This window comes from Erythranthe guttata, chromosome 14 (assembly GCF_056151865.1).
Source record: "Erythranthe guttata isolate IM_541 chromosome 14, IM_541, whole genome shotgun sequence".
NCBI lineage: Eukaryota > Viridiplantae > Streptophyta > Magnoliopsida > Lamiales > Phrymaceae > Erythranthe > Erythranthe guttata.
Window position 1 is genome coordinate 1,284,785 of NC_142546.1, and position 24,918 is coordinate 1,309,702.

At 33.4% G+C, this 24,918-nt stretch overlaps 7 protein-coding genes across 7 annotated transcripts; 2 read left to right on the plus strand and 5 right to left on the minus strand.

Moving 5' to 3' along the window:
- Positions 1-2,714: 2,714 nt before the first annotated feature.
- Positions 2,715-5,126, minus strand: LOC105963043 (malate dehydrogenase). Its single transcript, XM_012987404.2, has 6 exons — positions 4,912-5,126; positions 4,202-4,360; positions 3,896-4,071; positions 3,469-3,746; positions 3,119-3,366; positions 2,715-3,020 (listed from the first exon to the last, which is right to left on the minus strand). The coding sequence occupies exons 1-6, from the start codon at positions 4,952-4,954 to the stop codon at positions 2,926-2,928; spliced, it is 999 nt and encodes a 332-aa protein (XP_012842858.2). The 5' UTR covers positions 4,955-5,126; the 3' UTR covers positions 2,715-2,925.
- Positions 5,127-5,470: 344 nt separating this feature from the next.
- Positions 5,471-6,749, minus strand: LOC105963387 (uncharacterized). The gene is made up of 3 exons (XM_012987783.2): positions 5,941-6,749; positions 5,763-5,841; positions 5,471-5,646 (listed from the first exon to the last, which is right to left on the minus strand). Exons 1-3 carry the CDS (start codon positions 6,388-6,390, stop codon positions 5,522-5,524), a joined length of 654 nt encoding a protein of 217 aa, XP_012843237.2. The 5' UTR covers positions 6,391-6,749; the 3' UTR covers positions 5,471-5,521.
- A 2,072-nt stretch (positions 6,750-8,821) lies between these two features.
- LOC105963044 (aspartic proteinase CDR1) lies at positions 8,822-10,323 on the minus strand. Its single transcript, XM_012987405.2, has one exon. The coding sequence runs from the start codon at positions 10,321-10,323 to the stop codon at positions 9,016-9,018; it is 1,308 nt and encodes a 435-aa protein (XP_012842859.2). The 3' UTR covers positions 8,822-9,015.
- A 753-nt stretch (positions 10,324-11,076) lies between these two features.
- Positions 11,077-12,246, plus strand: LOC105963047 (aspartic proteinase CDR1). Its single transcript, XM_088814202.1, has 2 exons — positions 11,077-11,479; positions 11,672-12,246. Exons 1-2 carry the CDS (start codon positions 11,077-11,079, stop codon positions 12,244-12,246), a joined length of 978 nt encoding a protein of 325 aa, XP_088670328.1.
- A 48-nt stretch (positions 12,247-12,294) lies between these two features.
- LOC105963046 (uncharacterized) lies at positions 12,295-15,694 on the minus strand. Its single transcript, XM_012987406.2, has 8 exons — positions 15,353-15,694; positions 15,038-15,133; positions 14,536-14,619; positions 13,518-13,678; positions 13,306-13,423; positions 13,054-13,189; positions 12,770-12,948; positions 12,295-12,686 (listed from the first exon to the last, which is right to left on the minus strand). Exons 1-8 carry the CDS (start codon positions 15,632-15,634, stop codon positions 12,447-12,449), a joined length of 1,296 nt encoding a protein of 431 aa, XP_012842860.2. The 5' UTR covers positions 15,635-15,694; the 3' UTR covers positions 12,295-12,446.
- Positions 15,695-16,178: 484 nt separating this feature from the next.
- LOC105963048 (Sas10/Utp3/C1D family) lies at positions 16,179-19,673 on the minus strand. Its single transcript, XM_012987408.2, has 9 exons — positions 19,467-19,673; positions 18,685-18,777; positions 18,509-18,596; positions 17,635-17,814; positions 17,320-17,502; positions 17,027-17,197; positions 16,785-16,939; positions 16,556-16,685; positions 16,179-16,423 (listed from the first exon to the last, which is right to left on the minus strand). Exons 2-9 carry the CDS (start codon positions 18,729-18,731, stop codon positions 16,412-16,414), a joined length of 966 nt encoding a protein of 321 aa, XP_012842862.1. The 5' UTR covers positions 18,732-18,777; positions 19,467-19,673; the 3' UTR covers positions 16,179-16,411.
- A 1,029-nt stretch (positions 19,674-20,702) lies between these two features.
- Positions 20,703-21,440, plus strand: LOC148764884 (uncharacterized). The gene is made up of 4 exons (XM_088814205.1): positions 20,703-20,762; positions 20,839-21,012; positions 21,135-21,213; positions 21,301-21,440. Exons 1-4 carry the CDS (start codon positions 20,703-20,705, stop codon positions 21,438-21,440), a joined length of 453 nt encoding a protein of 150 aa, XP_088670331.1.
- Positions 21,441-24,918: the final 3,478 nt, after the last annotated feature.

Genomic DNA, 24,918 nt, shown 5'->3' on the forward strand with positions numbered 1-24,918 from the left:
TCATCTTAGAATTTCAATAATACATTATTTGCATTTTTTTCATGTTTTTTATCACTCTGAATTTATTGAAAACAATTACTCCATTTGTATCCATATAATTGACGTTTTTCATGATGTACATAGTTTATGCGATGCTATACCGGGTAAAATACATTGGGTAAATTTTTACAATTCATAAGCACACAAACACACATAACTCACACTGGTATGTGCAGATTTACGGTGAAGATCCACCCAGTGTAACATTCCCCTGGTGTAGCATAGAAATAACCTGATGTACATGAATTAAGAATGTCATTAAACATTGCTTAATTCTCAAAAAAAAAAAATATTGGACTAAATTGCCCTTATCTCCATTAACCTCTCCCCAATAAACCTCCCACTAATATATTTCCTCCACATTAATTAGTCATTATCCTTCATTACTTAGGTGGGATCCGGCAATATCAATATAAAAAGGAGATAACCCCCTCTTTAATTTCAAAATAAATTGATTGTTGATGCAAGTGGAGTGCATTTTAATGTTGAATATGCGTTCACATATGGAGTAAAAGATTAAAAATTGCAGTATTGTTTTAATTGTTATAAGTATTAAAAGAGAGAGCGTTGCAGATAGTTAATAAATGTAGAATTGGAAATAATAATAATAACAATAATAATGTTGAACAAATAAAGAATCATTAGTTCCATGATTTACTAATTTACAGAATAGAATTATAGTATTTTTTCATTAGTCATATGAATATGAATTCAATCTTTTAAATAATATTACTACATTGACCAAAAATTAATATTTATCCAAATTCCAGAAAGTTCTGCTGCGTGACACATGCTCGCTGCATGTTTAATCCCTTTAATTATATTAATTAATGTTTCTAAATATTTAACTATATAGTAATCACCTAATTCTATTTAACAGAATATCAACGCACAACACCAGGTTAGTTAACGGCGTTAGTTAATGAAAGAATTTATAGGTTCCGTACAAGTATAATTGGATTCGAGAATCAGATATACGTATAACATATCCATGATCCTACTAATTTGCCCATAATTTCTCAACTTTATTACAAGAATGCCATTGGCAGATGTTTGGGTGGGGCCTACATGTGGTCTATATGAGTTTCTCCAATGTTAGGGAACATGGGTCCCACATTTTTTAACCTCTTGTACCTTTGATTTGTACCCCTTCATTGCTCTCAATGGATGAAAAGAAATATAACTTGTTTTGATAATTATCAATATATATATATATATATATATATATATATATATATATATATATATATATATTAATATATATAAATAATAAAATCCTATTAATTTAGCAAAATACTAAATTATCGAGCTAACAATTTACTATATTTTTATCGAGTCGGACTGGAAGAAATTACTATTTTAATTTATCGAGTTTCTACTGTAACACTGAACATAACAAAAGCAAATGTATCATCAATCTCAAAGTAAATGTAATCAACCTACAAACTCATAATTTAATTATAGGAAAATTGAAATAAATATTATTAATCCACTTGGTATGCAATTTGGTTGACGACATAGATTGCATTTATTGAAATTCCAAAAAGAATATAATAATATAATAACACCAAAGAAGAGTGATAGAGAAGGCTACCTATAACAATATCTAACATTCTTTTAGTTGATAACTTATAACATTAGGTAGTGTCTTTTTTGTAATATATATATATATATATGTTGATATGAATGTATCCCACCCCACCCCACCCCACCACCACCACCACCTCCCACCCACCCACCACCACACACACACACACACAAACACAATTTGGTATGGAAGTTATTTGAGGCCGGATTTCAATGTCTTTTGAAGGAAGCAAAGGGTTCATGCAGAAAATGGATTTTTATTTTTTGTTTGTTTTTGATATTGAGAGTGCACATGTTTGTGAGAATAATATTGACAAAGCAAAAGACACTCACAATAAAGTTGAATGTGACAACTTCGATTCATTTCATATATGTGTATACACGTAGATATTATATATGATATGAGGGCTTAATTGAATTTAACTATTTAGTGAATTAAAAATTATTTATTTTTGTATATTAAAAATTAGTATTGAATTAAATTAAGCCCTCGTATCATGTCCAAAAACTTCAATATTAAGCCCAATGGCCCAATCCAATTAAAACTTCAATACTATTTTTTAATATATCATGTCCAAAAACTTCAGAATTAGAAAAATTATAATTTCCGATCTGTCAAATTTCAGGATTGGGCCATATAATAAATCCAATTAAAAATATTTAATTTACATTTACCAAGCCCAATGGGTCTAAAAATTTAATGGGCCGTGCAAAAGTGGCCGAAATTAAAATCACATTATCAACTTTCAATCATGTCGTCTGTCTATTACAAGAGATTTCGTTGCAATTGACTCATGTTCGAATTCTCTTATCAAAAGTCGGTAGGTCGAACTTATTATAAATGGTTAAATAATTTGATTTACATCTCTCGTATGGTTTGCAAGTTGTTATGCGAGAGTATAAGGTTACACAGTGCACCACCTATATCGGGTTCACCATTTACCCAAAAAAAAAAAAAAAATTATATAACAAACAATAAATCAACTAAAAATTGCAATATTTAGTATTAATTTTTAATTAAAATCATCCACAGTAAATAATTTTTAATTAAAATCATCCACAGTTGAAATAGCATAAATCATAGAATCTAGAAGAGTAGAACTACAAATTTTATTATTCAAGTGGTAGAGACAATCTCACCACAAACATGATTAGCAAGTGTTGTAAAAATCAAAGATATTACAGTTCCAAGCAAAGTTCATAGGTCATTGAACAACAATTGACAATGGCATTATTGAAATTCGCAATTGATTCTATCGCCACACACGGGAAAAATGCATATTTGCCGATGAAAGAAAATCAAGAAAGGCAAGAATACGCAAGCGCTTTCTCCTCACTGAGCTCTTGGGCAGTCAGATCCAACTTCTTCCTCGAAAGCTCGTCAATCGAAAGACCTACAATACAGTAGAATTCATCGATTTATAGAATTTCACAAACACAAATAATCAATCTTGTATACATTTCGTTTATTTTCTAGTTATGTGGTACTCACCTTGTACGATAGACCATTCTCCGTTCTTGCACGTAACCGGAAACGAATAAATGAGCCCGGACGGGACATCGTACGAGCCGTCAGAATATACACCCATGGAAACCCAAGTACCCTCGGGAGTTCCTAAAACCCAGTCACGAATATGATCGCATGCAGAACTAGCAGCAGAAAGTGCACTAGAGAACTTTCTAGCCTTAATTATCGCAGCACCACGCTGCTGGACGGTAGTTATGAACTCGCCGTTCAACCTAAAAAAATCCCAAATTAAAGCAAGTAACGAAAAAGAAATTTATTGAAATACATAGTCTTGTCAACTACGACACAATAATGTTCAATCGAATTTCGTATACCATGCATCATCAGAGACGAGCTCGCGTACGGGCTTCTCTCCGGCTGGAGTTTTGACTGATGCATGGTTGACATCAGGGTACTGCGTTGACGAATGATTTCCCCATATAATCACATTTTTAACATCCGAAACTTGAACATTCAATCGCTCCGAGACTTGGCCAAGAGCCCTGTTGTGGTCCAATCTAGTCAAACAAGAGATGTTTTTCTCCGGTATTGATGGCGCAAATTCTTTCAGAATCAATGCATTGGTGTTGGCTGGATTAGCAACAACCAATACCTGCACGTGAAAAGCTAAAGAATTAAACCAGACCCCTGAAAATATATATATATATATATATATATATATATATATATATATATATATATATATATATATAGATATACCTATACATAATACTCATAAAATTTAATTAAATAAATAACCACCTTGCAGTTAGCTGCAGCATGTTTCTCGAGAGCAGAAGCTTGAGACTTGTATATCGAAACATTCTTCGACATGACATCTTTTCTCTCCATACCCTCTTTCCTCGGAAACCCACCGACCATAACAGCAACATTGACACCAGTGCAAGCTTCAACGACATCAGTTGTGGCTACAACACCTGAATTAAAACATCACAACGGGCATACGTTAAATCAACAAGAATCGGATATGGCAAAAGAATCATCGAGAATGAAAATAAAATTGGGAGATTTGCATTCGATAAAGAGGAAGGAAGCGAAAATTACTACCTTTAAGAAGAGGAAATGCTGCATCCACCAATTCCATTTTAACACCGTTAAGTGCCTCGGCAGCTGGTGGAATATCGAGCATGTGGAGGATCACTGGCTGGTCAGCTCCCAACATAACTCCCCTTGCAATCATGGGAACTAGAGCATATCCGATTTGTCCTGTAAAACAAACGACTGCTCAGTAACCGCCAACCGGATGCTTCTTAGACTAAATCCAATTAGCACAGATATGAATCAGTTTTATTTTCGACGGAAAACAGAAATAATAGCCACAGCATTTACGAATATCAATGTTTATCGACTTAATCCAAATTGTCTTGTTCCGAATCGAAACTCGAACAAATTCCAACAAGCATAAACACAATATTAAGTGAGAAATTAGTTAACTAGCTAGATGATTCCTCCGACGATTCAAATCAATACCACTAGATGAATCTGATCGTCCTTATTCCGAAATTATATAAACTAAAATAAAATAAACATTTTTCCAGTCGGAGTAATTACTGTCTGGTTCAATCACGAAGTCGTTTCGAACACTGATTACAAGCAGTTCTAAAATCAAATCGATAGAACGAAGATCCACTAAGTTAAATCATAAGAAAAAACTGCTCCGACAATCATAGTAATAATTCAGAAAAGGCACAAACGCAAAAAAGAAACAGATCCAGAAATTAACGGCGAGCTATAAGAAAGAGAGAGTGGAGATGTACCGGCGGCGCCGGTGACTAGAACGCGAACTGGTTCTTTTGCCATTACTGAGTACTGAGTACTGAGTACGAGATCTGAAAATCAAGTGGGGATTTGGGTGATATATTTATTTGGTTTTTACGGTGTAATCTCTAATTGCCTATAAACCCCCCGTATTAAAATAATTTGTATGTGCACCCCTATGTAATGTAGTTAAAGCTGAAAAAGCCCCTAGCAGATTATCGTGAAATATAAAATAAAATATAAGGGGGTATTTGTTAATTGTTTTATTCCAAGGACTTTTTTTGACAATTAAAAATAACACAGGGGGGTCTGTGCTATTAGTAAAGTCTTCTGTTCATTTTTCGAGGCAAATTTGGATATTCCGAAGAATCTATTAAGACGCTGTCGTTTAGCCACATCCTGCTGTACAATTTTTTTTTTATTTTTTTTCACTTGTTCCGTAATTAATTTAATATTTTTATATTGAATTGTTTATTTATTCATTAGATAGAAACTAATGTTTGATCAATTAAACTTAATAACAACCGAATAATGGAAAAAACAGAAAAAAAACTTAAATAAAAAAAGCTGCTGCCATTTTTATATTATTCTTTTACATTATTACGCATTTCAAAAGGTAACGTTAAAATAGTCGAATACAGAAACCTTTTTGAAAGCGTCGAACATATTGACTAAAAATATCTCCCCTATTACTAATTTAAAGGCACCAAAGTTGCCTTTAGTCTTCGGCCACCCTGCACCAACATTTTATAACAAACAAAAATTAAAAAAAAAAAAAAAATCAGTAATATTATTATCAATAAAAGTAAATATATAATATAAAAAATAAAAAAATGAAAATTGAGATAACCTGCCAACATGGGGTGCGTTCTGAACAACTCCCTCTCAGCAGATTTAGCTTCGCTTGAGTTCTCCGGAAGCAAGTAAAGCTGAAAATAAAATCAATACAAAATTATTTATAAAATAGTAAATAAATCATTGATGATTAAAAGAGGAGAGAGAGAGAGAGAGAGTTGATGAATGATGACCTGGCCGGAGAGTGTGATTTTGGCGCATAGGGGAGACTGGGGATCAACAGTGCTGCATGTGCCCAGCTCCGCTTCACTGAGGGTGAAGGATGAGCGGTTGTTGCTGAGTGCGTTCGGCCCGGTGGGGTCGAACGTTTTCGAAAGGTAGAAGTATGGTACTCCTGTGGCGGCGTCGGTGTACGACACCACATTGCCAAACGGGAACCCGTTTTGGCGGTCGAGCGTGTTGAGGACGCCCCACTCACACTCTCCAACCAGCCACCTGGCGAAGAGCGGGCCATTCTCCGGCGGCGGCCGTCGTGATATGTCAGCCGCCGGTGAGCCAGTTGGCAGTTGGCTAACCACCGCCGCCGCCAAGAGAAGGATTGCGATTGTGGTTTTCATCATCATCTTTTCTTTTTTTTTCTTTTCTTTTTTTGCTCTGTGGAAGTAATTGGGTTTATGTTTCATCTGGAATTGGATCCTACATGCATATATATAATATTAGTGATTATTGATGAATTAACAATTTTGTTAACTTTTTTATTGAAATTATTGTTAACTACATATATATAAACGCCAAATTATATTATTAATTGCCTATAGTTGGAAAATAATTGGTAAAATGTACTGCTCACCTAGTGATTATTAATGAATTTACCAATTTTGTTTTAAAATTAATTATTGAATACAGATGTCAAAACCAAGCTACTATATACACATAAACGCCAATTTTATATTAGTTGGAAAATAATTTCATAAAATGTACTGCTACACTAGTGCCTATCAATAATTAACAATTTTGTTAACTTTTTTGAAATTTATTGAAAGCAAATGTCAAAACCAAGCTACTACATATATATAAACGCCATATTATGTTATTAATTTGCATAGCTGGAAAATAAGTGATAAATGTACTGCTACATTATTGAAAACAAATTTCAAAATCAAGCTACTACATATATACAAATTACCGAATTTGTTAATTCTTTTGAAATTATTGAAAACAGACGTCTAATAATAATAATATATATATATATATATATATATATATATAGGCCAAAATTATATTAAAAATTTCAAAATTAAGCTACTACATATATACAAATTACTGAATTTGTTAATTCTTTTGAAATTATTGAAAATAGACGTCTAATGTTAATATATATGTATATATATATATATAGGCCAAAATTATATTAATAATTGCGTAGCTAGAAAATAATTTGAGACGAGATTTGATGGGTTAAATGTTGTCCAAATATTGATAATGCATTGTAATATTAGCAGGCCCGACCCAAGCCCAAGGAGGCCCACCTTCTTGGGCCTTCGTTTTGGAGCCTCCGATTATTAACATTTAATATATATTTTATAATAAAGATATTTAAGAAATTAATTTTTATAGCTTAACTGGCTGTGTTACAGTCTGAGATTGTTCAGTTTTGGTGGTTCGACTTCCCTTCGGCGCAGTTTTCAACTCCACATTTTTTTTAATTTTTTTTTTATGTTAAAAGGTTAAAAATAGGCCCAAACCCAATTAAACATTGGTCCAATAATTTTATTTTATTAGATCCACATAAAATATTCTTTATTTTGTTAAATGGGCTAACAAGATGCTAAAACCCAATTAAACATTGGTCCAATAATTTAATTTTATATAGATCCACATAAAATATCTTTCATCCCATACCGCCATAAGTACCTAAGAGCATCTCCTGTCGATGGGCAGCTCCCCCCTGGCTCCCCATCCCCCGACCCCAACTCATTTATCGTCCTGCCGATCAATCTCTTTCTTCCAATTTTTTCCATCACCACTCTCACCATATAATAATAATAATAATAATAATAATAATAATAATAATAATAATATTAATAATAATATTAATAACACGTAATGTAATATAATTAATAGAATATTTACACAAAAATTACTATTTTAAATTAAAAAGATTGAATTAGAGAAAAAAGGAGAAAACTAAAGTAAAATAAAAGAAATTAATAATAAAATAAAAATAAATAAATAAAACAGAAAGAAACAAAAAAGAAAAAAAAAAGAACTAAAATAAATAAAGAAAAGATACAAAGAAACAAAAGAAAAAAAAATGCTAACGTGTAAAGAGAAGGAAAAAAAAAACTGATGCGTGAAGTTCACGTGAGAGAGAGGAGAGTGAGGGGCGAGGGCTTATGCCTGGGCTCAATTCACCCCTCCCAGCCACCCCCAGCCACCCCAGCCCCCCATCCAACCCCATCCCCTACTCACTAAACATCTCAGCCCTCCCCCACACCTCCCCATTCCAAGGAGATGCCCTAAGCCATCATAATTGCACTACACAAAAGTTGAAATTGGAACGAAATTTTAATTTTTGTTGAACAATCTATTCATTATAAATTCTAAAAAATTTAATCCCGATTTTGTTGGCCAAAGTTTGAATATATATATTATATATATATATATATATATATATATATATATATATATATATATATATATATATATATATATATATTCTTTCAAAATTTACAGTTATAATATAAAAACTATCCTTCATTGTATATTTTAGGTAACTAAAAAATTTGATTTGTTTTCGAATTCCGTCGGTTCCAATCCAATTTTTTTTTTTTTTTTGGAATAAGTTTTTCCGCTCCACTTTTTTAAATCCGATTTATTTAACAGATTTGGGATTAGTTTTTCACATACGAAAACAAGGAAACAATAGTGATTAGTGAGAACGGGATTGAAAAGGAAATGGAAATGTGAAATTAAATGTTTGAACCTTCCATTGAAGGTGTTAAAATTAGAAGTCTTGGTTGAATTGACATAAGAAAATGAAATAATCCGATATGTTTGCAAAAAATCAGCGTATACATCTTCGATTGGTAAGGTAAAAATCGACGACAAAAATTCGAAATTCGATTTTTGAGATGAATTTCGACAACTATTCGTCGAAAATTGTTGTGTGCGAACGTTTTTGTGAAACAATTACTTAGCTGAAAAAACACATAATGCATTGCATTACTCTTATTTGACATTAATTAATAAGATGATAAAGAATTATATATGACTGAAACCCGAAAACCTGAAACCCATCGTCATATTCATTGGGGTTTGGCGCAATCAGTTGGCAAGAAATCGACCTTGTGATTGTCAAGATCGAATCCGATGAGAATATTCCTCTGATGCATGTTACCGAAAATAGCAACCGAAGGTTCGTCGCTAACCCCACGCAAGAAAGTCGAACAAACGACCCCTACCCCGACTTCCAAAAACGAGTTTTTATTCGACAACACCAAGTCCACCCCTTGAAAATGCGCGGTTATGGCTGGGTAATTGACCGTCGCCACTTGCCCAAAGCACAACCCGTTTGTTTTTCTCGGGTCTGGCACGCGCTTAGCTGTACCGTTGACTATTGCTTTGACCAATGCAGATTCCAACCTGTCGTAAAACGAGCTCGGCAACACTGTCATCGCAGTGGAAGAGTCAATGACAATGTTTCCTATCCTTTTCACTATCTTCGGACTCGAAGAATATTCCAATCTTTGATTCCCGACGCTAATACCCTCCAACGTCACGCTGTAAAAGTTCCGCACGGTTCCACCCGGCCCGTTTCTCAACGGAGTGGACCCCACTTTAGGGCCCGGGCCCACAATCGCGGTACTACCAAATCTTATCCTGCTCGAAGCGTCGGAATCTGAACGATCAGATTCCGATGTCGTCAAGCAGTACGAAAAGTACCTGGCCCCACCACCACTTGCCAATTGGTTGACTAACGAAACCGAGCCACGACCAAGACCTAATACCCCAGAGGCCTTCTCCACAAACCCACCCATGTTGTCGTGGCCGCACCCAAACACAACCTTAACCGAGTCGATATTATCGCCGTCGACAAAAGTAAAGGTTTCCAGTGCTATGTCTCCACCGCTACGCGACTCATCCATCGCTTCTTCTTTATAAAAGACGTAGTACGAACAAGGCTGCTGTTCTTGATTGCAAGCTGGGAGAAGCCCCGGCGATGCGTCGTCCAACAACGCGCACTGGTCGGACCCACACGTGAGGTTTCGGTAGGTTTTCGAATTCCTCGGATCGAAGATCGGTGTTTTTTGCTTGTAGCACTCGATGATCTTGTAATCATTATTGCGGCAAGGAACGCATTGCGTCCACGTTAAGTCGCTGTGGGTGTCGACTATCGCCAATACCTCGACCGCAGGGGTCCCGATTCGGAACTTCGTCACATACTCCCCGGAAAACGGCGAAATCGGAGCGGACAACAAGTTTGACGACGAGCGGGCGATCGAGCGAAGAAACGAGCCCGCCTGGCGTTGCAGACATGTGTGGGAAGGGTCGTAGAAAGGCGAAGATGGCGAATCGCGGTGGATTAAATCAAGAGTGTAACCAGTTGTTGTCATCAATACCAAACAAAGGATAAATAAATTTGTCCACATGAGAAAGATTGTTGACAAGGGTTTGTAGTAAAAAGCCATGATCTTCATAAATATGTATGTATGTATGTATGTATGTATGTATGTATATGATGGGATTATATATATAATGTTGCAATCAATTTATAAACTTGGAAGAACAAACACACTCTTATATAATTTAATTAATAACGGCTATAATACAATTAATCGATGAATGATTTCATGATTATGATAATTAATACTATGTTAGTGGCAATATAAGTAGTCAAAGATACTATGAATCAATGTATTGTATTATGTTCAAACCGGAGTAGTTCTGAAAATCATTTTTCTTCATTATTAGATAAATTTATTCTAATTTTGACTAATACAGATTATCATCATCAGTTTTTCCATATATATATATATGGAGACAATTTTTAAACTGAATAATCATAAAATCAGAATGCATACATAACATATACAAAAGATTTTGTGTTTAGTGGAGTCAACGGAAAATTAAAAAGAAAAAAATAACTTGCCATAATTTGTGAGAAAATCAAACTGTATAAATTGATGGTACGTAGTAACAAACACTTATTCATCTGATATACTTCACCACACACAACATGCAAATTATATTCATCTGATATATATACATCTGCATATATATCATCATCAATATTATTATCCATGGCTTCCTACAACAATATTAAAAAACCCTTGTCGATTTTTTCGATATTAATCCTCCTTAATTGTATGATTTGTTTGAGTGAAGAAGCAATTACCAAATCAAATTCATCATCATCAGCTCCCATCATTCCAGATTCGTTGTCCGGCGTGTTTATGATAAAACTCCGCATCGGAACGCCACCTGTCCAAGTTTTCGGAATTGCCGACATTGGCACTGACCTGACATGGATACAATGTAGTAGTAGTAGTAGTAATAATAATAATAATAATATATTCGATCCCAAGAAATCGAAAACTTTTCGAAATATTTCGTGCGGGTCCGACGAGTGCGGACTATTGGACGAAACCAGGTGCGGTGAAGAAGAACAACCCTGCGATTTCCTTAGTTACTACGGAGATGATGTTACTACTGTTGTTTCTGGAGAAGCAGCAGCAGATACTTTCACTTTTGATAATAATAATATTATTAGTAGTAGTAATAATAGTAATAATAATGATTTAGCAATATTTCCGGAGGTTGTGTTTGGATGTGGGTACAAAAATGAAGGCAAGGCAATATATACAGCGGTGGTGGGTCTTGGGCAGGGCCCGTCTTCCATAGTCAGACAATTCGGAGGTTCCAAATTCTCGTATTGCCTAACGTCATCAAATGTTTCGGCAGGGAGCAGGATAAGGTTCGGCGGTGATGCGGCGGTGACAGCTGGCCCTAATGTGGTGTCGACTCCTTTGAAGAAGGCGTATTCATTCGATGCCCCTAATTATTACGTCAGGTTAGAGGGCATTACCGTTGGTGATAAAAGGCTGCAGTTCGTTGGTGGCATGACGCCGACATTGAAAAGAATGGGTAACATCGTCTTTGACTCTCGCACGGCGTCGACGATGCTGCCGAGTGAGTTTTATAACCAGCTGGAGTCTGCGTTGGTCAACGCTATCAATGGCACTAGTAAGCGTGTGCCTGATCCGAGAAGAGGTCCCGCCGGATTATGCTACGCCGGCGCAGCGCCGAAGGATTATCCGGCGTTGACCATGCATTTTGAGGGTGCGGACTTGACGCTACCGCGCGAGAGCACGTTCGTGGAGGTGGTGGAGAAGAAAGGGGTGGTTTGTCTGACTTTCTCGCCCACGTCTGAATTTCCTGCTTTCGGTAACATACAACAGAGGAATTTTCTCATCGGATTTGATCTTCAGAATCGCAAGATAGATTTCTTGCCCACTGATTGCGCTAAGGTCCACTGATTTAGTGAAACTGAATTTAAAAAAATACTGTACTCTATAATTTCCCAATTTCATGATAAAAAGCTTAATAATATTTATAAAAAAATCTGTCTTGAGCAAAAATTTGTTTGAAGTTTAATTTATTTGTAATAATATTTTTGGTACATAGATTAGATCAGAAGCAAATTTAATATATAATTCCCAGTGAAATGACTCTGAACTTAATCAATTGCTGGATCTTTGTACCTCTTGAAGACATTTTCAACATCCGCCACAACTTGCGGTGACAAAGGCCGCTCGGTCGTAAGAAAGGCATCAATATCTTGTCTTAACTGTTCAATAGAAGTAGCACCTATTATCGAACTCGTCACGAACGATCTGTCTCGCGCGAATGCAAGAGCTAATTCCACGAGACTCAGTCCGTGTTTTTCTGCCACTTCAAGATATTTTGTCGTAGCTTCCTGAGAATTTCAAAACACGTAAAATGTTTGTAGGAGACGACATTTTTTTTTATTGGCGGTAATAATAATAATAATGCATATACCTTAGAAATCGATTTATTGTATCTTTCCATATACCCGGGGAAGAGTTGAAACCTCCCCGTTTTTGCTGCTTCGGAAGTAATGTCGAGATATTTCCCTGATAATGCTCCACCTGCTAGTGGAGAATAAGCGAGCAAGCCAATGTTGCAGTTGTTTGGGTGGCAAACTTCAACCAGATCAACTGGAACAGTTTAAATTGAATAAGATGAGTATACTTTATTGCCTATCAAATTTTGTAGAGAAGGCTACAATATTGTATTATTAATATAAGAGGATAACTACTTACGTTCAAACTTGCATCTCACTAGCAAACTGTAGCTGTTCTGGATGCTGACGATTTTAGGTAGTCCTTCGACTTTAGCAGCATTAACAAACTCCATAACTCCGTATGAAGTTTCATTAGATACACCAATGTACCTCACCTGTATGTATAAATTTTGAATGAATGTGGGCCGAACAAGATATCTAAGTTTGCAATATAAAAAATGTTGCATGCTCAACGAATATATTTATCATCTTATGATAGTGGGATACATACCTTCCCTTGATTAATAAGTTCTTGAAATCCTCTCAGCTGCTCAACGAATGACACGCTTTCCCTCCATCTTGAAGGATCATAGAAGTATGACCCAAATAATGCAACATAACGGTCTGGCCTGAAAAAAAAAATCGATTAGGTTTTATAAGAGGATATGTAAGGATGAACGTCTGTGATTGTAAAATAACTAGGAGAATAAGAAAGAAATTTACCAATGTATTTGGAGTAAGTCAATGTAATCTGTATTGAGACGCTTAAGACTTTTTTCGACACTTTCCTTGATATTAGCAGCATCAACTCGCACAACCTCTGAGTTTTCACGTAAATAACTCGATCTCTCAGAGTAACCAGCAACTTTTGTGGCCAAAATAACCTAATAAGAGAAAAAAAAAAATATTTGTATATTGCTACTCAACCAAATTGCTTAACACTCTCAGTGGGATCACTATATATGATGCATAACATGTGAGTTCTCAAAAATCTTTGAAATGATATATAATTTGTTGCATATGTCACATCTGTAATTCTTTATTATTAATAAAGAGTGAACACCCAAAAACATTACAGCAATATTGACCCTCATAGACTGAAGCAACTCTGAATTAACTTGAGCTTCAAATGTTAAAATTCATTACTTAGATCGCTAATGCATGTTGATCTTCGAAGACATAGAATCTGACCATATCAGCAAGTATATATCAATAACTACATGACAATCAAATAACATTCAACGAAAATCATAAACAAGGAAAAGCTCGACTCTAATAACTAAATTTAAAGCTACCAGTCCATGACATATACTCCTTTATCTCAAGATACTTCAGTTTCACTTTTTTAGTAGGTCAGATTTATTAGTCTGAGAATGAAAGACTGTCAAAAAAATGGTGAAGGAAGATCAAGCTATTTCCTGAGTTATGTCACTATGTGCTGCAGCATTTACATATGGTGAAGTTCTTGGCCACAAAGAAATGATTACTAAACCATGAAGGAGTGTCGAAAGTTACAACGTAACAAACTCATTACAGGTAGGATTATATTATGAATAGCCCATTAATATGGTATTTGCATGACATCCCAAGAAATCTTGGGTCATACCAAATTGTATGAAGACCGTTGCGAAACGAGGGACGGAATAAGAAAAGATATTAAAAACTACACAAAAATTTAATCCTGTTATTAAAACGAAAATTTCAGAGCAAATTCTGGTATCAAAGTAACCTTGAAGTATACCTTATCTCGGGGTTGAGACTTGAGCCAGTTTCCAATGTACACATCTGTCCTTCCTTGGGTTTCCTCTTTTATAGGAATCGGATACTTTAAGGGCAAAAAAGAGGAGAAAGGTAGACTTCTCAGTCAACATTAAAGGGAACCGAAGATAAAGTTATATAGAAAGTAACATAGTATTAAGTATTCAATAGCAAAGCTCTTTCCAGTAGAAGTGAATCCACTTAGACCTGACCACCACATGTGAACCTTTTAACTCAATTGACCAAATTAAATGTGCACAATTTGTCGTGAAATACAACCAAACATTTTTTTTCCGGAAATCCAATTTCGAGTTCTCAACATCGATGCCACGAAAGAAAACCGAAATACGATTATGTTACTACACCAGAAAAATCCATATTTGAGTGTTCGAAAAGCAAAAATCTCTCTATCTGAGATACATACTCATAAATGTAAAATGACATATATTTGGGGTGATCAGTAGAGAGGTCTGAATGAGCCTTACCACTTCTGCAGTGTCTAGGGCATTAATTCCGCGTTCGAACGCGTAATTGAGTTGCTCGTGAGCCTCTTTCTCAGTATTCTGTTCTCCGAATGTCATCTGCAGTATATGCACAGCACAGACATACCAATTCATCATCTCAAATTAGGCCAATTCTGTTGAACTCCGTAATTTCAATTTCCTCAGTAAAATACCCGAAATTGAAACTTCACAATTTGAACCTTGCGGCATTACAATTTGATTACAAAAAGAGGGGTTTTGGTTCAGCGATGAAAAATTAACAATAATAATAATTATGAAGAAATCAATCAATCTTACAGTGCCGAGAGTGATTTCGCTGATGAGAAGGTCGGAGTCTCCGAGTTTATTGTACTGCAACGCATTCTCTTCCCGTTTGTTGCTGCTGAAAACGACGAACGAGCTGCTCTTGTTATTTCCCTTCCACTTCCGAAGCAACGCGAGATTCCTCCCGCCTTCACACGGCGGGGCCAAGTGGCGCGTGGCGCCTGAGAGAAAGTGGCTGCGAGTGATGTTGAGACCGGAGCTTCTGCCATCGGGGAGAAATGTATGGATAACGGAAGAAGCTGACGGTGTAGCCATTGACAGATCTTTGTGAACGTCCTTCAATTTTGAAATATATATATATAAGGAAATGATAACGTCTACTAGAACGAATACTTTAATTTAATTAATGTTTGCCCCTTCAACTTTTGCATTGTTATTTATCTATTCATCCATTAAGGACGTGTTTGGAAAAATAGTCTACAAAAATAATTTTTTTTTTAATTCTTTTGGAATAAATTGATTTTAGTGCTTAAAGTTGCATGTCACATTTATATACTTGTTATTTTATATCAATTTAAATCATTAGTATAATTGATTTATATTGCAAACATAAGCTAAATTTTTCAAATAAAATTTGTCGTTCAATCATATAAAATAGGACACATTACGGCCACCTGCCTGAAGTAATATTAAATTACAAAAACACCCAATTGTTTGGATAATTCCAACCACCCCTCAACTATGGATTGTCCTACGAAAAACAGCCTCATTACAATACATAGCTGAGAGAGGTGATTGTAATTGTCAAACATGAGGGGTTGTTTCGTAATTTGATCTTACCTTAGAAGGGTGACCGTAATTTGACCTATAAAATACTTCCAATATACTGTATCTGCACATAAATGAAAATGAATACCACAAGAACACATGCATACTAGACAGGACAAATATACTAAGCAGTATTCAAGAAATAAAAATCAATGTCCGAATTACTCGCTACAAAAATTGTATTAGTAAAAATCAAGGAAACATATGCTTCTCTGCGTCAGAAAACTGCCCGTGAGTCGATCCATAATCTGAATTCGCTGCCACTCAATACTTTCTCTGTAAACAGCAACATGATTGTAAGTTCTTTTACGATGTTTTTACAATTTAAATGAAATATCGAAAAAATGAGAAAACACCGACGACAAACAATATTAAGTTTCAGATTCAAAAGAAAGGCAGATACTATACCTTGCGCTTCTTAAATTTTCTATCTCCACTGGGAGCATCGTTAAAGCTGATTGGTTGCTCTGTGGTGTCACCCTCTGTGGGCAGAGTCTTTATCTCATCGTAGAAACTTTCCGTAGTCAGATCGTTCAACCTGCCATCACCAAGAAAAAATCGCCACCACTTAATCAGTCATTAAAATTAAAATTAAAGATGAAAAACAATAGACCTTTTTTTTTCACTCGAGACTTACCCATTTCGGGACTTGGTTAAATATTTCAGCTTCTTTTTCTCGACTTTAGTGATAGGGGCGCGAGTAAAAAGTTCCTCTTCTTGTTGAGCACGTCTTTCCATCTTCGAGATGTAATTCGTCATTTCTCTACTCTCCGATCCAAGATTTTCTCGTATCTGTATTTTCTCAATAGATCAGCACAACTGAGACAACAAAAGATTCGTATAGCATAAAGAATATATATATATATACTGTGCATGTACCTCTTCAGGTTTTCCCTCGAGATCATCAAGTAACTCTCTAACATAAGAATTCTGTTTTGCCTGCCTCACAAATTGTTCTTCTTTTCTCCTAGCGTTCCTCTTATCTTTTGACGACTTCTCATCCATAGCAGATGGAGCGAATTTTGGGGGCCGATATACACCACTACCATCCTGTAACACATTTTCATCTTTATTTTTCCACAAAAAAAAAACAGAAAAAAGGAAAGAGGAAACGATAGCTAGCAGCTAATTCTACTAATTAATTTTGACGATGAGTATGGCTTAAATTTTACCTCTTCGCCTGGATTTGTTTTGCTAATAAGCAAGTCAGGATTCGGGCGAAGTTTTAACAAGTCCGCTGTGTTTTGAGTTCCATCCACTTCCTTCTGAACCGAACCTGGTTCTCCCTTCGTCTTTGGTTTAGTATTTGTTAGCTTTTGAATTTGGTACTCGAGTTTTTTGTCGATTGGACGAATCTGCATTAAACAAAGTCATAATGCAAAAAATAACCATCTCAGATGTATACTACATTCAATGAGATTTATTTTTCTTGTCTTCTTTTCCTTAATTTGAAAACAAACATGAAAAGAAGATATATGATAAGATACCTTTTCTAAGAATAATCTTGACTCGACAAGACTCCTAACAACAGGATGCTCCTGAATTGATAATCCTTTTGCTTTTCGAAGCACAAAATAAACAAGCGACTGGCAATAGTTTAGGAGAAGCAAATGTTTAGCCTCGAGATAGCTTATGCCATCTGCTGTGGGGAAATTACCTGCTTTCACCTGTGCATAAACACCACTCAAAAAATTAAATAAATAAATAGCTCGTGTCTCCTCTCCCTCCCATTTCACTTTAATGTATTAAACATCATATTTTCCTTCTCCACAATAGGACCCACAATTAAAAAAGATCATTATATCTTCTTTTCTTTTACATTGAGAAATACAATTCATAATGCTGGAAAAAATCATTTGATACAACCATTCATACAAGATTTGACGTCTCTGTCTCCCACAATCACTAAACAAACATTACTTTAATTTTCAATCACCTTGCCCCAATGACTCGGAATCACTAACCAAATGTAGTGTTACAAAATTGAAAATCTTACAGCTGTTAATCAGCTTAAAAAGCACAAAGCAGAGGGAATACAAGGTGAAATTTTGAGTATTTCCTATTAACCGGAACGACTGGGGATTTTGACTCAAAGTTTGTGCATAAATCACAGACAAAAAGCATAATTAATCTTCTTGTATTCGTTTTGTAGTTTTTTTCAAAATTGAGACAATAAATCTTCTTTCTGTTCTGTAAATCAAAAGGTATTGTAGTAACATACGTACGTCGACCTGATACGCCACAATATGAGCAATAAAACTAGTACCAAGACCGAATTAATGTAAGTTACAACACATAACCATGATGCCATTATTTAAGCCAATAATAGGCGACACAAAAGATTAAAGGATCTAATCATACCTTATCAGTAAAAGCCTGGATTTTAAATCCCAGGGAATCCAAACTATCTTTCATTTCCTTCAACAGAGGAACCAACTGTGGAGATTCTCTGGACCATTCAATTTATACAGAATCAGAGGGTTCATTAAGAAAACGAAAAAAAAAATCATAAACAACAAAAATGGAATCAGGCTTACCTGCTTATTCGTTCATTGTTCGATACAAGTTGAGTAGCATCTGCCATTGGCGGAGCTTCTCACCGAATTCAACCACAATCAAATACCTAAGGCCTAAAGCATACGAAGATAAATTACGACACAGATTTTATAAATGAGAAATATGACAGCAAGAACAATGGGACAAAATATTCAAACCATGGAACGGACGACCCATTTTTCCTTCGGGTTTCAAGGAACAAAACCTTTTTACTTTCTCCTCATTAATCAAATTTTAAATCGGATGTCCAATATAATATCAATCGAAGCATGACACTCCTATTTCAATTTTCTGTGACAGTAGATTTCTCAGTAAAACCGAAACTGAAGTGCTAAATATAGCAACGCTTTCCCATCTGTTATCATAAACTCCAAGATTCTTTATCTTTCAATTTACAAAATCATGATTTACGTTGTATACAGAATAGTGAAACAGCAAACTTCTTTTTATTTCATCACAAATTCAAAAGTGGGACAAACATAGTAACCATGATTCGTTATATTCAAATCCCAACATTCTCCAATCCTATAATTTTGAGCCCTAACACCAAAAAATCAAACCCTGCGTCTACATAACCAAAGCATCACAGTGGACGATTAAAAATAAAAAGGTAACCAATTCAAAACAAAAAATTGCATATTAGCAGAGTGGGAACTCCCCCAATCAGCTTTATGCAATGCTAGAGAGAGAGACACACACACACACACACACACACACACACACACAAATGAGGAACGACGGTGCCATAGTAGAGAGAAAGTACCTGGAAACAATGTCAAACCACGGAATCGAAGTGTTCACTTTCGAGGTAAATTAGCAGAGAAATTCGGCTCCAGAAATTCCACGAACGCTGATAAAAAATGGGGGGTTTTGCAGCTTTAGGGTTTATATGAATTATGATTTATTTACAACTTTACCCTTCGAGTAAGACTAATTTGTGACGACGTCGTTTCGAAAGGAAGCAAATGGTGACTGTTTGGGTCAGAAGGGGAAATAAATATTGGGTGAATTGGGCCGCATAAATAATTGACATGGCTTAATTGGGCCTAGGAAATTCTGAATTAATCGGCTCAATATATATTCTAGCCCCGAAGCAATTATTATTTATTATATTAACATAAAAAGGACACTTGTCATTTTATAATTGGATATCAAAGAATATTGTAATATGTCATCCCCTCGGGTTCGAAACCGCCAGCTCACGGGGCCAAGAAATCATGACATGTAACGGTCGGATCCGTTTCGGGACAGGTTATGATCCGCTAGGGTCCGGGTGGTTCATGACAAGTTAAGGGTTAATTTTTCTCCCAACCGTTTTTCAAAAAAAAAAAAAGATTATTTTAAGTCGGTCGGGTCGACCCGACGGTTCGAGATTGGTCGGACCGGGCGCAAAATAATAAATTGTGCCTTTAAGTAGTACGAGGTTCGGACATATCGACATAATATAGATACATATTTATTTATAGAAACCTCGTTATCAATTAGAGAATGAATACATTGCATATTCGAATTATAATTTATTTTTTATTTGAATATTGCTGAGATTGAAAAAACAATAATAATCCGAATGTTATTGTACCACAATACGAATATTTATCGAAGAATCGGTATAATTAACAAGCATTCAACCACTAATAAAAAAAATTGTTCACATGTATCGCACGTGTATTGCACGTGGATATGGATGATTATTAAGTATAGCCACGTAATACGCACGTGACATTTTCCATTCAAACTAACAGCAAAATTAAACGGCTGACTGAAAAAGCGTTAAAAAATCGTTACTTTAAGGAACAATTTTGTGTCGGAAAAAATATAAGGCTTAAAATTGATTTTGACATATAATTTATATGCCAAAACTGTAGTTATCCCTTAATAAATTAAAAGAAAATAGATATTAGTTAATTCAATTTCCCTTCGTGTGTCCTTAGATTGTTATGTTTATTTTCTTTTAAATTTTAAAATATAAAATAATTTATGTTGGGGGCAAGTGTTAAAAATGATACTTGCCACCACGAGGTCCCCACTGGAGAAAGCCGCGGTGTTTGCCAGGCGGCTCGTAGCTTAGTCGTCGTGGGGCGTGCTAGCCACACTCGACGCCATGAGTGGCTCTCCATTCGGCAACGTGGTCTCAGCGACGCATCCACCGGGGTTCCTTACTTCTACTTGTCCAAAACGCTCGACCGACCGGCCCTAACGCGTTAAGCAACAACCAGTCGTCCTTCACACTTAGCGAAAACGAGCTCGACACCTGCAATAAAGAAGATCCGCAGTCTCCTATTTGCGCGAAAATTACCCTATCTGGCCAGGTATATATATATATATATATATATATATATATATATATATATATATATATATATTCTCAATATAATCTAAAGTTATATTTAATTTCCCTAACTCACTTTAATTAAATTTGATTTAATTGCAGTTGCATTTGCTTCCGAACAATACAAAGGAAGCCAAGGTTGCCGAAGATGCTCTCTTCGGAAAGCACCCTCGGCTTACAGGTGAAATTAATTTTCATTATTCTTCGTGTTACATTATATTTATTAAATTTAGTATTTATGGTTTGTTTTTCTTATAACAAAAACTAATTTCGGTTGCACGATGGCCGGGGAGAAACGGGAGCTTCAGTATTTTCAAGCTCGTGATCGGAGACATTTTCCTGGTGAACCTTAAAGCTCCGAACAGGAATTTGACAGTTCGTGATTATGTCCGCGTTGCTGCGGCGTGAGATATATTTATAAATAATAATTGTATTTCATAAATTAAATTGAATAATAATAATAATAATAATAATAATAATAATAATAATAATAATAATAATAATAATAATAATAATAATAATAATAATAATAATAATAATAATAATAATAATAATAATAATAATAATAATAATAATAATAATAATAATAATAATAATAATAATAATAATAATAATAATAATAATAATAATAATAATAATAATAATAATAATAATAATAATAATAATAACACTATCTAAATCATTTATATATACATACATACATATATATATATATATATATATATATATATATATATATATATATATATATATATATACATATATATCATCAATATCATATCTATTATATATTGATAACTTATGGAAATAATATCACCATAATTGATTTTAATTTATGTAAAATTTGACTTTCAATTATTAACTAGTATTTCACCCGTGCGTTGCACGGAGGTCAGTTTCACAATAAGAAAAATAAAGTTATGTAAACGACTATCTCTTTATAACAATACCAATTCAAGGAAAACAAAATGGAAGGAAATAAAAAAACAAACTTTATCTCTTAATTTAGAGTTGTAACATATAAAATTAAGTTATATATTACAAATAAGAAAGCATGAAGCGCGCAAAACACGATATCAAGATTAAGTGAAATCATTTAAAACATATGGTATAACTCTATTTTTTGGATTGCAATCTACTACAACATGTGAATCTTCTGCAAAATAACTAAGGTAACAACACGGTAGCAGAGAAGTAACACAATAGATATTCAAATAATTTGCAAGTTTATGACTAATGGCGTTCAATTAGTGATGCACATTACTCAAACAACAATAAAACTTATAAATATAGCAAAAGAGATATGATGTATATGCCACTATCAGTACTGGTACCAATGTTGATACCAATACCGATATCAATACCGATACCAATATTGTTACCAATAGTGATACTAATTCAATTAATACTGATACTCATACTCATACTAATACTAATACTAATACTAATATTAATACTAATAACATTAATACTAATACTAATACTAATACTAATACTAATACTAATACTAATATTAATACTAATACTAATTCTAATACTAATACTAACACTAATATTAAATACTAATACTAATACTAATACTAATGTTAATACTAATAGTGATACTAATACTAATATTGGTACAAATACTGGTACTAATACTAATACTAATACTAATACTAATATTAATACTAATACTAATACTAATACTAATACTAATACTAATACTAATACTAATATTAATACTAATACCAATACTAACACTAATACTAATACTGATATTAATATAATATTAATACCGATACTAATAATGATACTAACACAAATATTAATACTAATTGTGATACTAATAGTAATACTAATACTAATAATAATACTGATACTAATACTAATACTCATACTCTTACCAATACAAATATTAATACTAATAATAAAACTAATACTAACACTAATATTCATATTGATACTAATACTAATACTAAGAATAAAACTAATATTGATACTAATACTAATAATAATATTGATACTTACAATGATAATTATAGTGATACTGATACTAATACTAATACTAATACTAATATTAATACTAATACTAATATTAATACTAATACTGATACTAATACTAATATTAATACTAATACTCATACTCATACCAATACTAATAATAATACTAATACGTACTAATACTAATATTCATATTGATACTAATACTAATACTAAGAATAATACTAATATTGATACTAATACTGATAATAACACCGATACTTTCATTGATAATGATAGTTATATTGATACTAATACTAATACTAATACTAAGAATAAGACTAATATTGAGACTAAAACTAATAATAATATTGATACTTATAGTGATACTAATAGTGATATTGATACTAATATTAATACTAATAGTAATACTAATCTTATATATAAAAGAAAGAAACGTTGGGCAACCCTAAAAAACCCTAATGACATTTCTGTAATTATTTATTTTTAACTTTTGTTTTTTACTAATTTTAACTATATTTTCAACAATTATCAAACTGATAAATCGTGAAAAATACTTCAACCTCCTTTTTTTCATAAATATATCCCAAATCATAAAAAATAAAGATAGAAATTCAATTTGTTAAATTGATTATTTTTTTTTTCACTTTTAAAATTCGATACCGTGCATCGGCACGGGGAAAAAATGCTAGTACTAATTAATACTAAGACTAATACTGATACTAATAACAATAATAATTATGATACTGATACTAATACTATACTCATACTGATACTCATAGTAATATTATATTAATACTAATATTAATACTGATACTTACACTAATACTGATACTCATAGCAATATTAATATTAATACTAATACTAATACTAATACTGATATCAATATTGATACTGATATTAATACCGATACTCATAGTGATACTAATAGTAATACTAATACTAATATTGATACTCATATTGATACTCGTCGTACAATACTGATACTCATACTAATATTGATACTCATGCTCATACAAGTACTAACAATCATACTGATACTCATACTAATACTGATATTAATGTTGATGTTGATATTGGTACTAATATTGATACTAATAGTGGTACTAATATCGATACTGATAATGATATTGATATTGATACTGATACGCATACTCATACTGATATTGATATTGATACAAATGTTGATATTGATACTGATACTAATACTAATACTAATACGGATACAAATACTGAAACTGAAACTGATATTGGTACTGATACAGATATGATATTGATATTGATATTGATATTGATATTGATATTGATATTGATATTGATACTGATACCGATACCCATACCGATACTGATGCCGATACTAATGTCGATATCGATAATTATACCGATACTGATATTGATACCGATATTGATATTTAGACTAATATTAATATTAATATTAATACTAATATTAATACTAATACTAAAACTAATATTAACACTAATATTAAGACTAATATTAATACTAATACTATTACTAATATTATTACTAATACTAATATTAATACTAATATTAATACTGATATTAATACCATTTCTTATACTAATATGTTAATAGTGTTAATGTTAATGCTAATGTACATATTCTAATTCTAATACTAATTTTAATGTTAATGTTAATCTGGATATGCTTATGTTGATTATAAGTGTAATACTAATATTATCCAAATCCTTATCCTATTCCCAATCATATTCATATATAACATTAACCATGATTATAATCCTAATCATAATTCTAATCCTAAACCTATTTCTAACATTAATTATAATCCTAATAATTTTACTACTGATAATACTAATGCTAATGCTAATGTTAATTCTAATTACAATTATAATTATAATTCTAACCATAATCCTAATCCTAATG

Bases quoted from the DNA above. Each gene is read 5' to 3' on its own strand.
- LOC105963043 (XM_012987404.2), bottom strand. From the start codon at position 4,954: ATGGCAAAAGAACCAGTTCGCGTTCTAGTCACCGGCGCCGCCG. The intron at 4,361-4,911 runs GTACATCTCCAC...TTTGTTTTACAG, and splicing joins TCTAGTCACCGGCGCCGCCG to GACAAATCGGATATGCTCTA. The intron at 3,367-3,468 runs GTATACGAAATT...GGATTTTTTTAG, and splicing joins CTCGTCTCTGATGATGCATG to GTTGAACGGCGAGTTCATAA.
- LOC105963048 (XM_012987408.2), bottom strand. From the start codon at position 18,731: ATGGCAGATGCTACTCAACTTGTATCGAACAATGAACGAATAAGCAG. The intron at 17,815-18,508 runs GTATGATTAGAT...GTTTATGCACAG, and splicing joins TCCAGGCTTTTACTGATAAG to GTGAAAGCAGGTAATTTCCC. The intron at 16,686-16,784 runs GTAAGTCTCGAG...TGGTGATGGCAG, and splicing joins TTAACCAAGTCCCGAAATGG to GTTGAACGATCTGACTACGG.
- LOC148764884 (XM_088814205.1), top strand. From the start codon at position 20,703: ATGATACTTGCCACCACGAGGTCCCCACTGGAGAAAGCCGCGGTGTTT. The intron at 21,013-21,134 runs GTATATATATAT...ATTTAATTGCAG, and splicing joins AAATTACCCTATCTGGCCAG to TTGCATTTGCTTCCGAACAA. The intron at 21,214-21,300 runs GTGAAATTAATT...AACAAAAACTAA, and splicing joins AAAGCACCCTCGGCTTACAG to TTTCGGTTGCACGATGGCCG.
- LOC105963047 (XM_088814202.1), top strand. From the start codon at position 11,077: ATGATTTGTTTGAGTGAAGAAGCAATTACCAAATCAAATTCATCATCA. The intron at 11,480-11,671 runs GTAGTAGTAATA...ATGTTTCGGCAG, and splicing joins TGATAATAATAATATTATTA to GGAGCAGGATAAGGTTCGGC.
- LOC105963046 (XM_012987406.2), bottom strand. From the start codon at position 15,634: ATGGCTACACCGTCAGCTTCTTCCGTTATCCATACATTTCTCCCCGAT. The intron at 13,679-14,535 runs GTATACTTCAAG...TTCTCTTATTAG, and splicing joins AGTCTCAACCCCGAGATAAG to GTTATTTTGGCCACAAAAGT. The intron at 12,687-12,769 runs GTATATGCATTA...TGAAATTCTCAG, and splicing joins ACAATAAATCGATTTCTAAG to GAAGCTACGACAAAATATCT.
- LOC105963044 (XM_012987405.2), bottom strand. From the start codon at position 10,323: ATGACAACAACTGGTTACACTCTTGATTTAATCCACCGCGATTCGCCA.
- LOC105963387 (XM_012987783.2), bottom strand. From the start codon at position 6,390: ATGAAACATAAACCCAATTACTTCCACAGAGCAAAAAAAGAAAAGAAA. The intron at 5,842-5,940 runs GTCATCATTCAT...TTTTATTTTCAG, and splicing joins AAATCACACTCTCCGGCCAG to CTTTACTTGCTTCCGGAGAA. The intron at 5,647-5,762 runs GTTATCTCAATT...ATGTTGGTGCAG, and splicing joins AACGCACCCCATGTTGGCAG to GGTGGCCGAAGACTAAAGGC.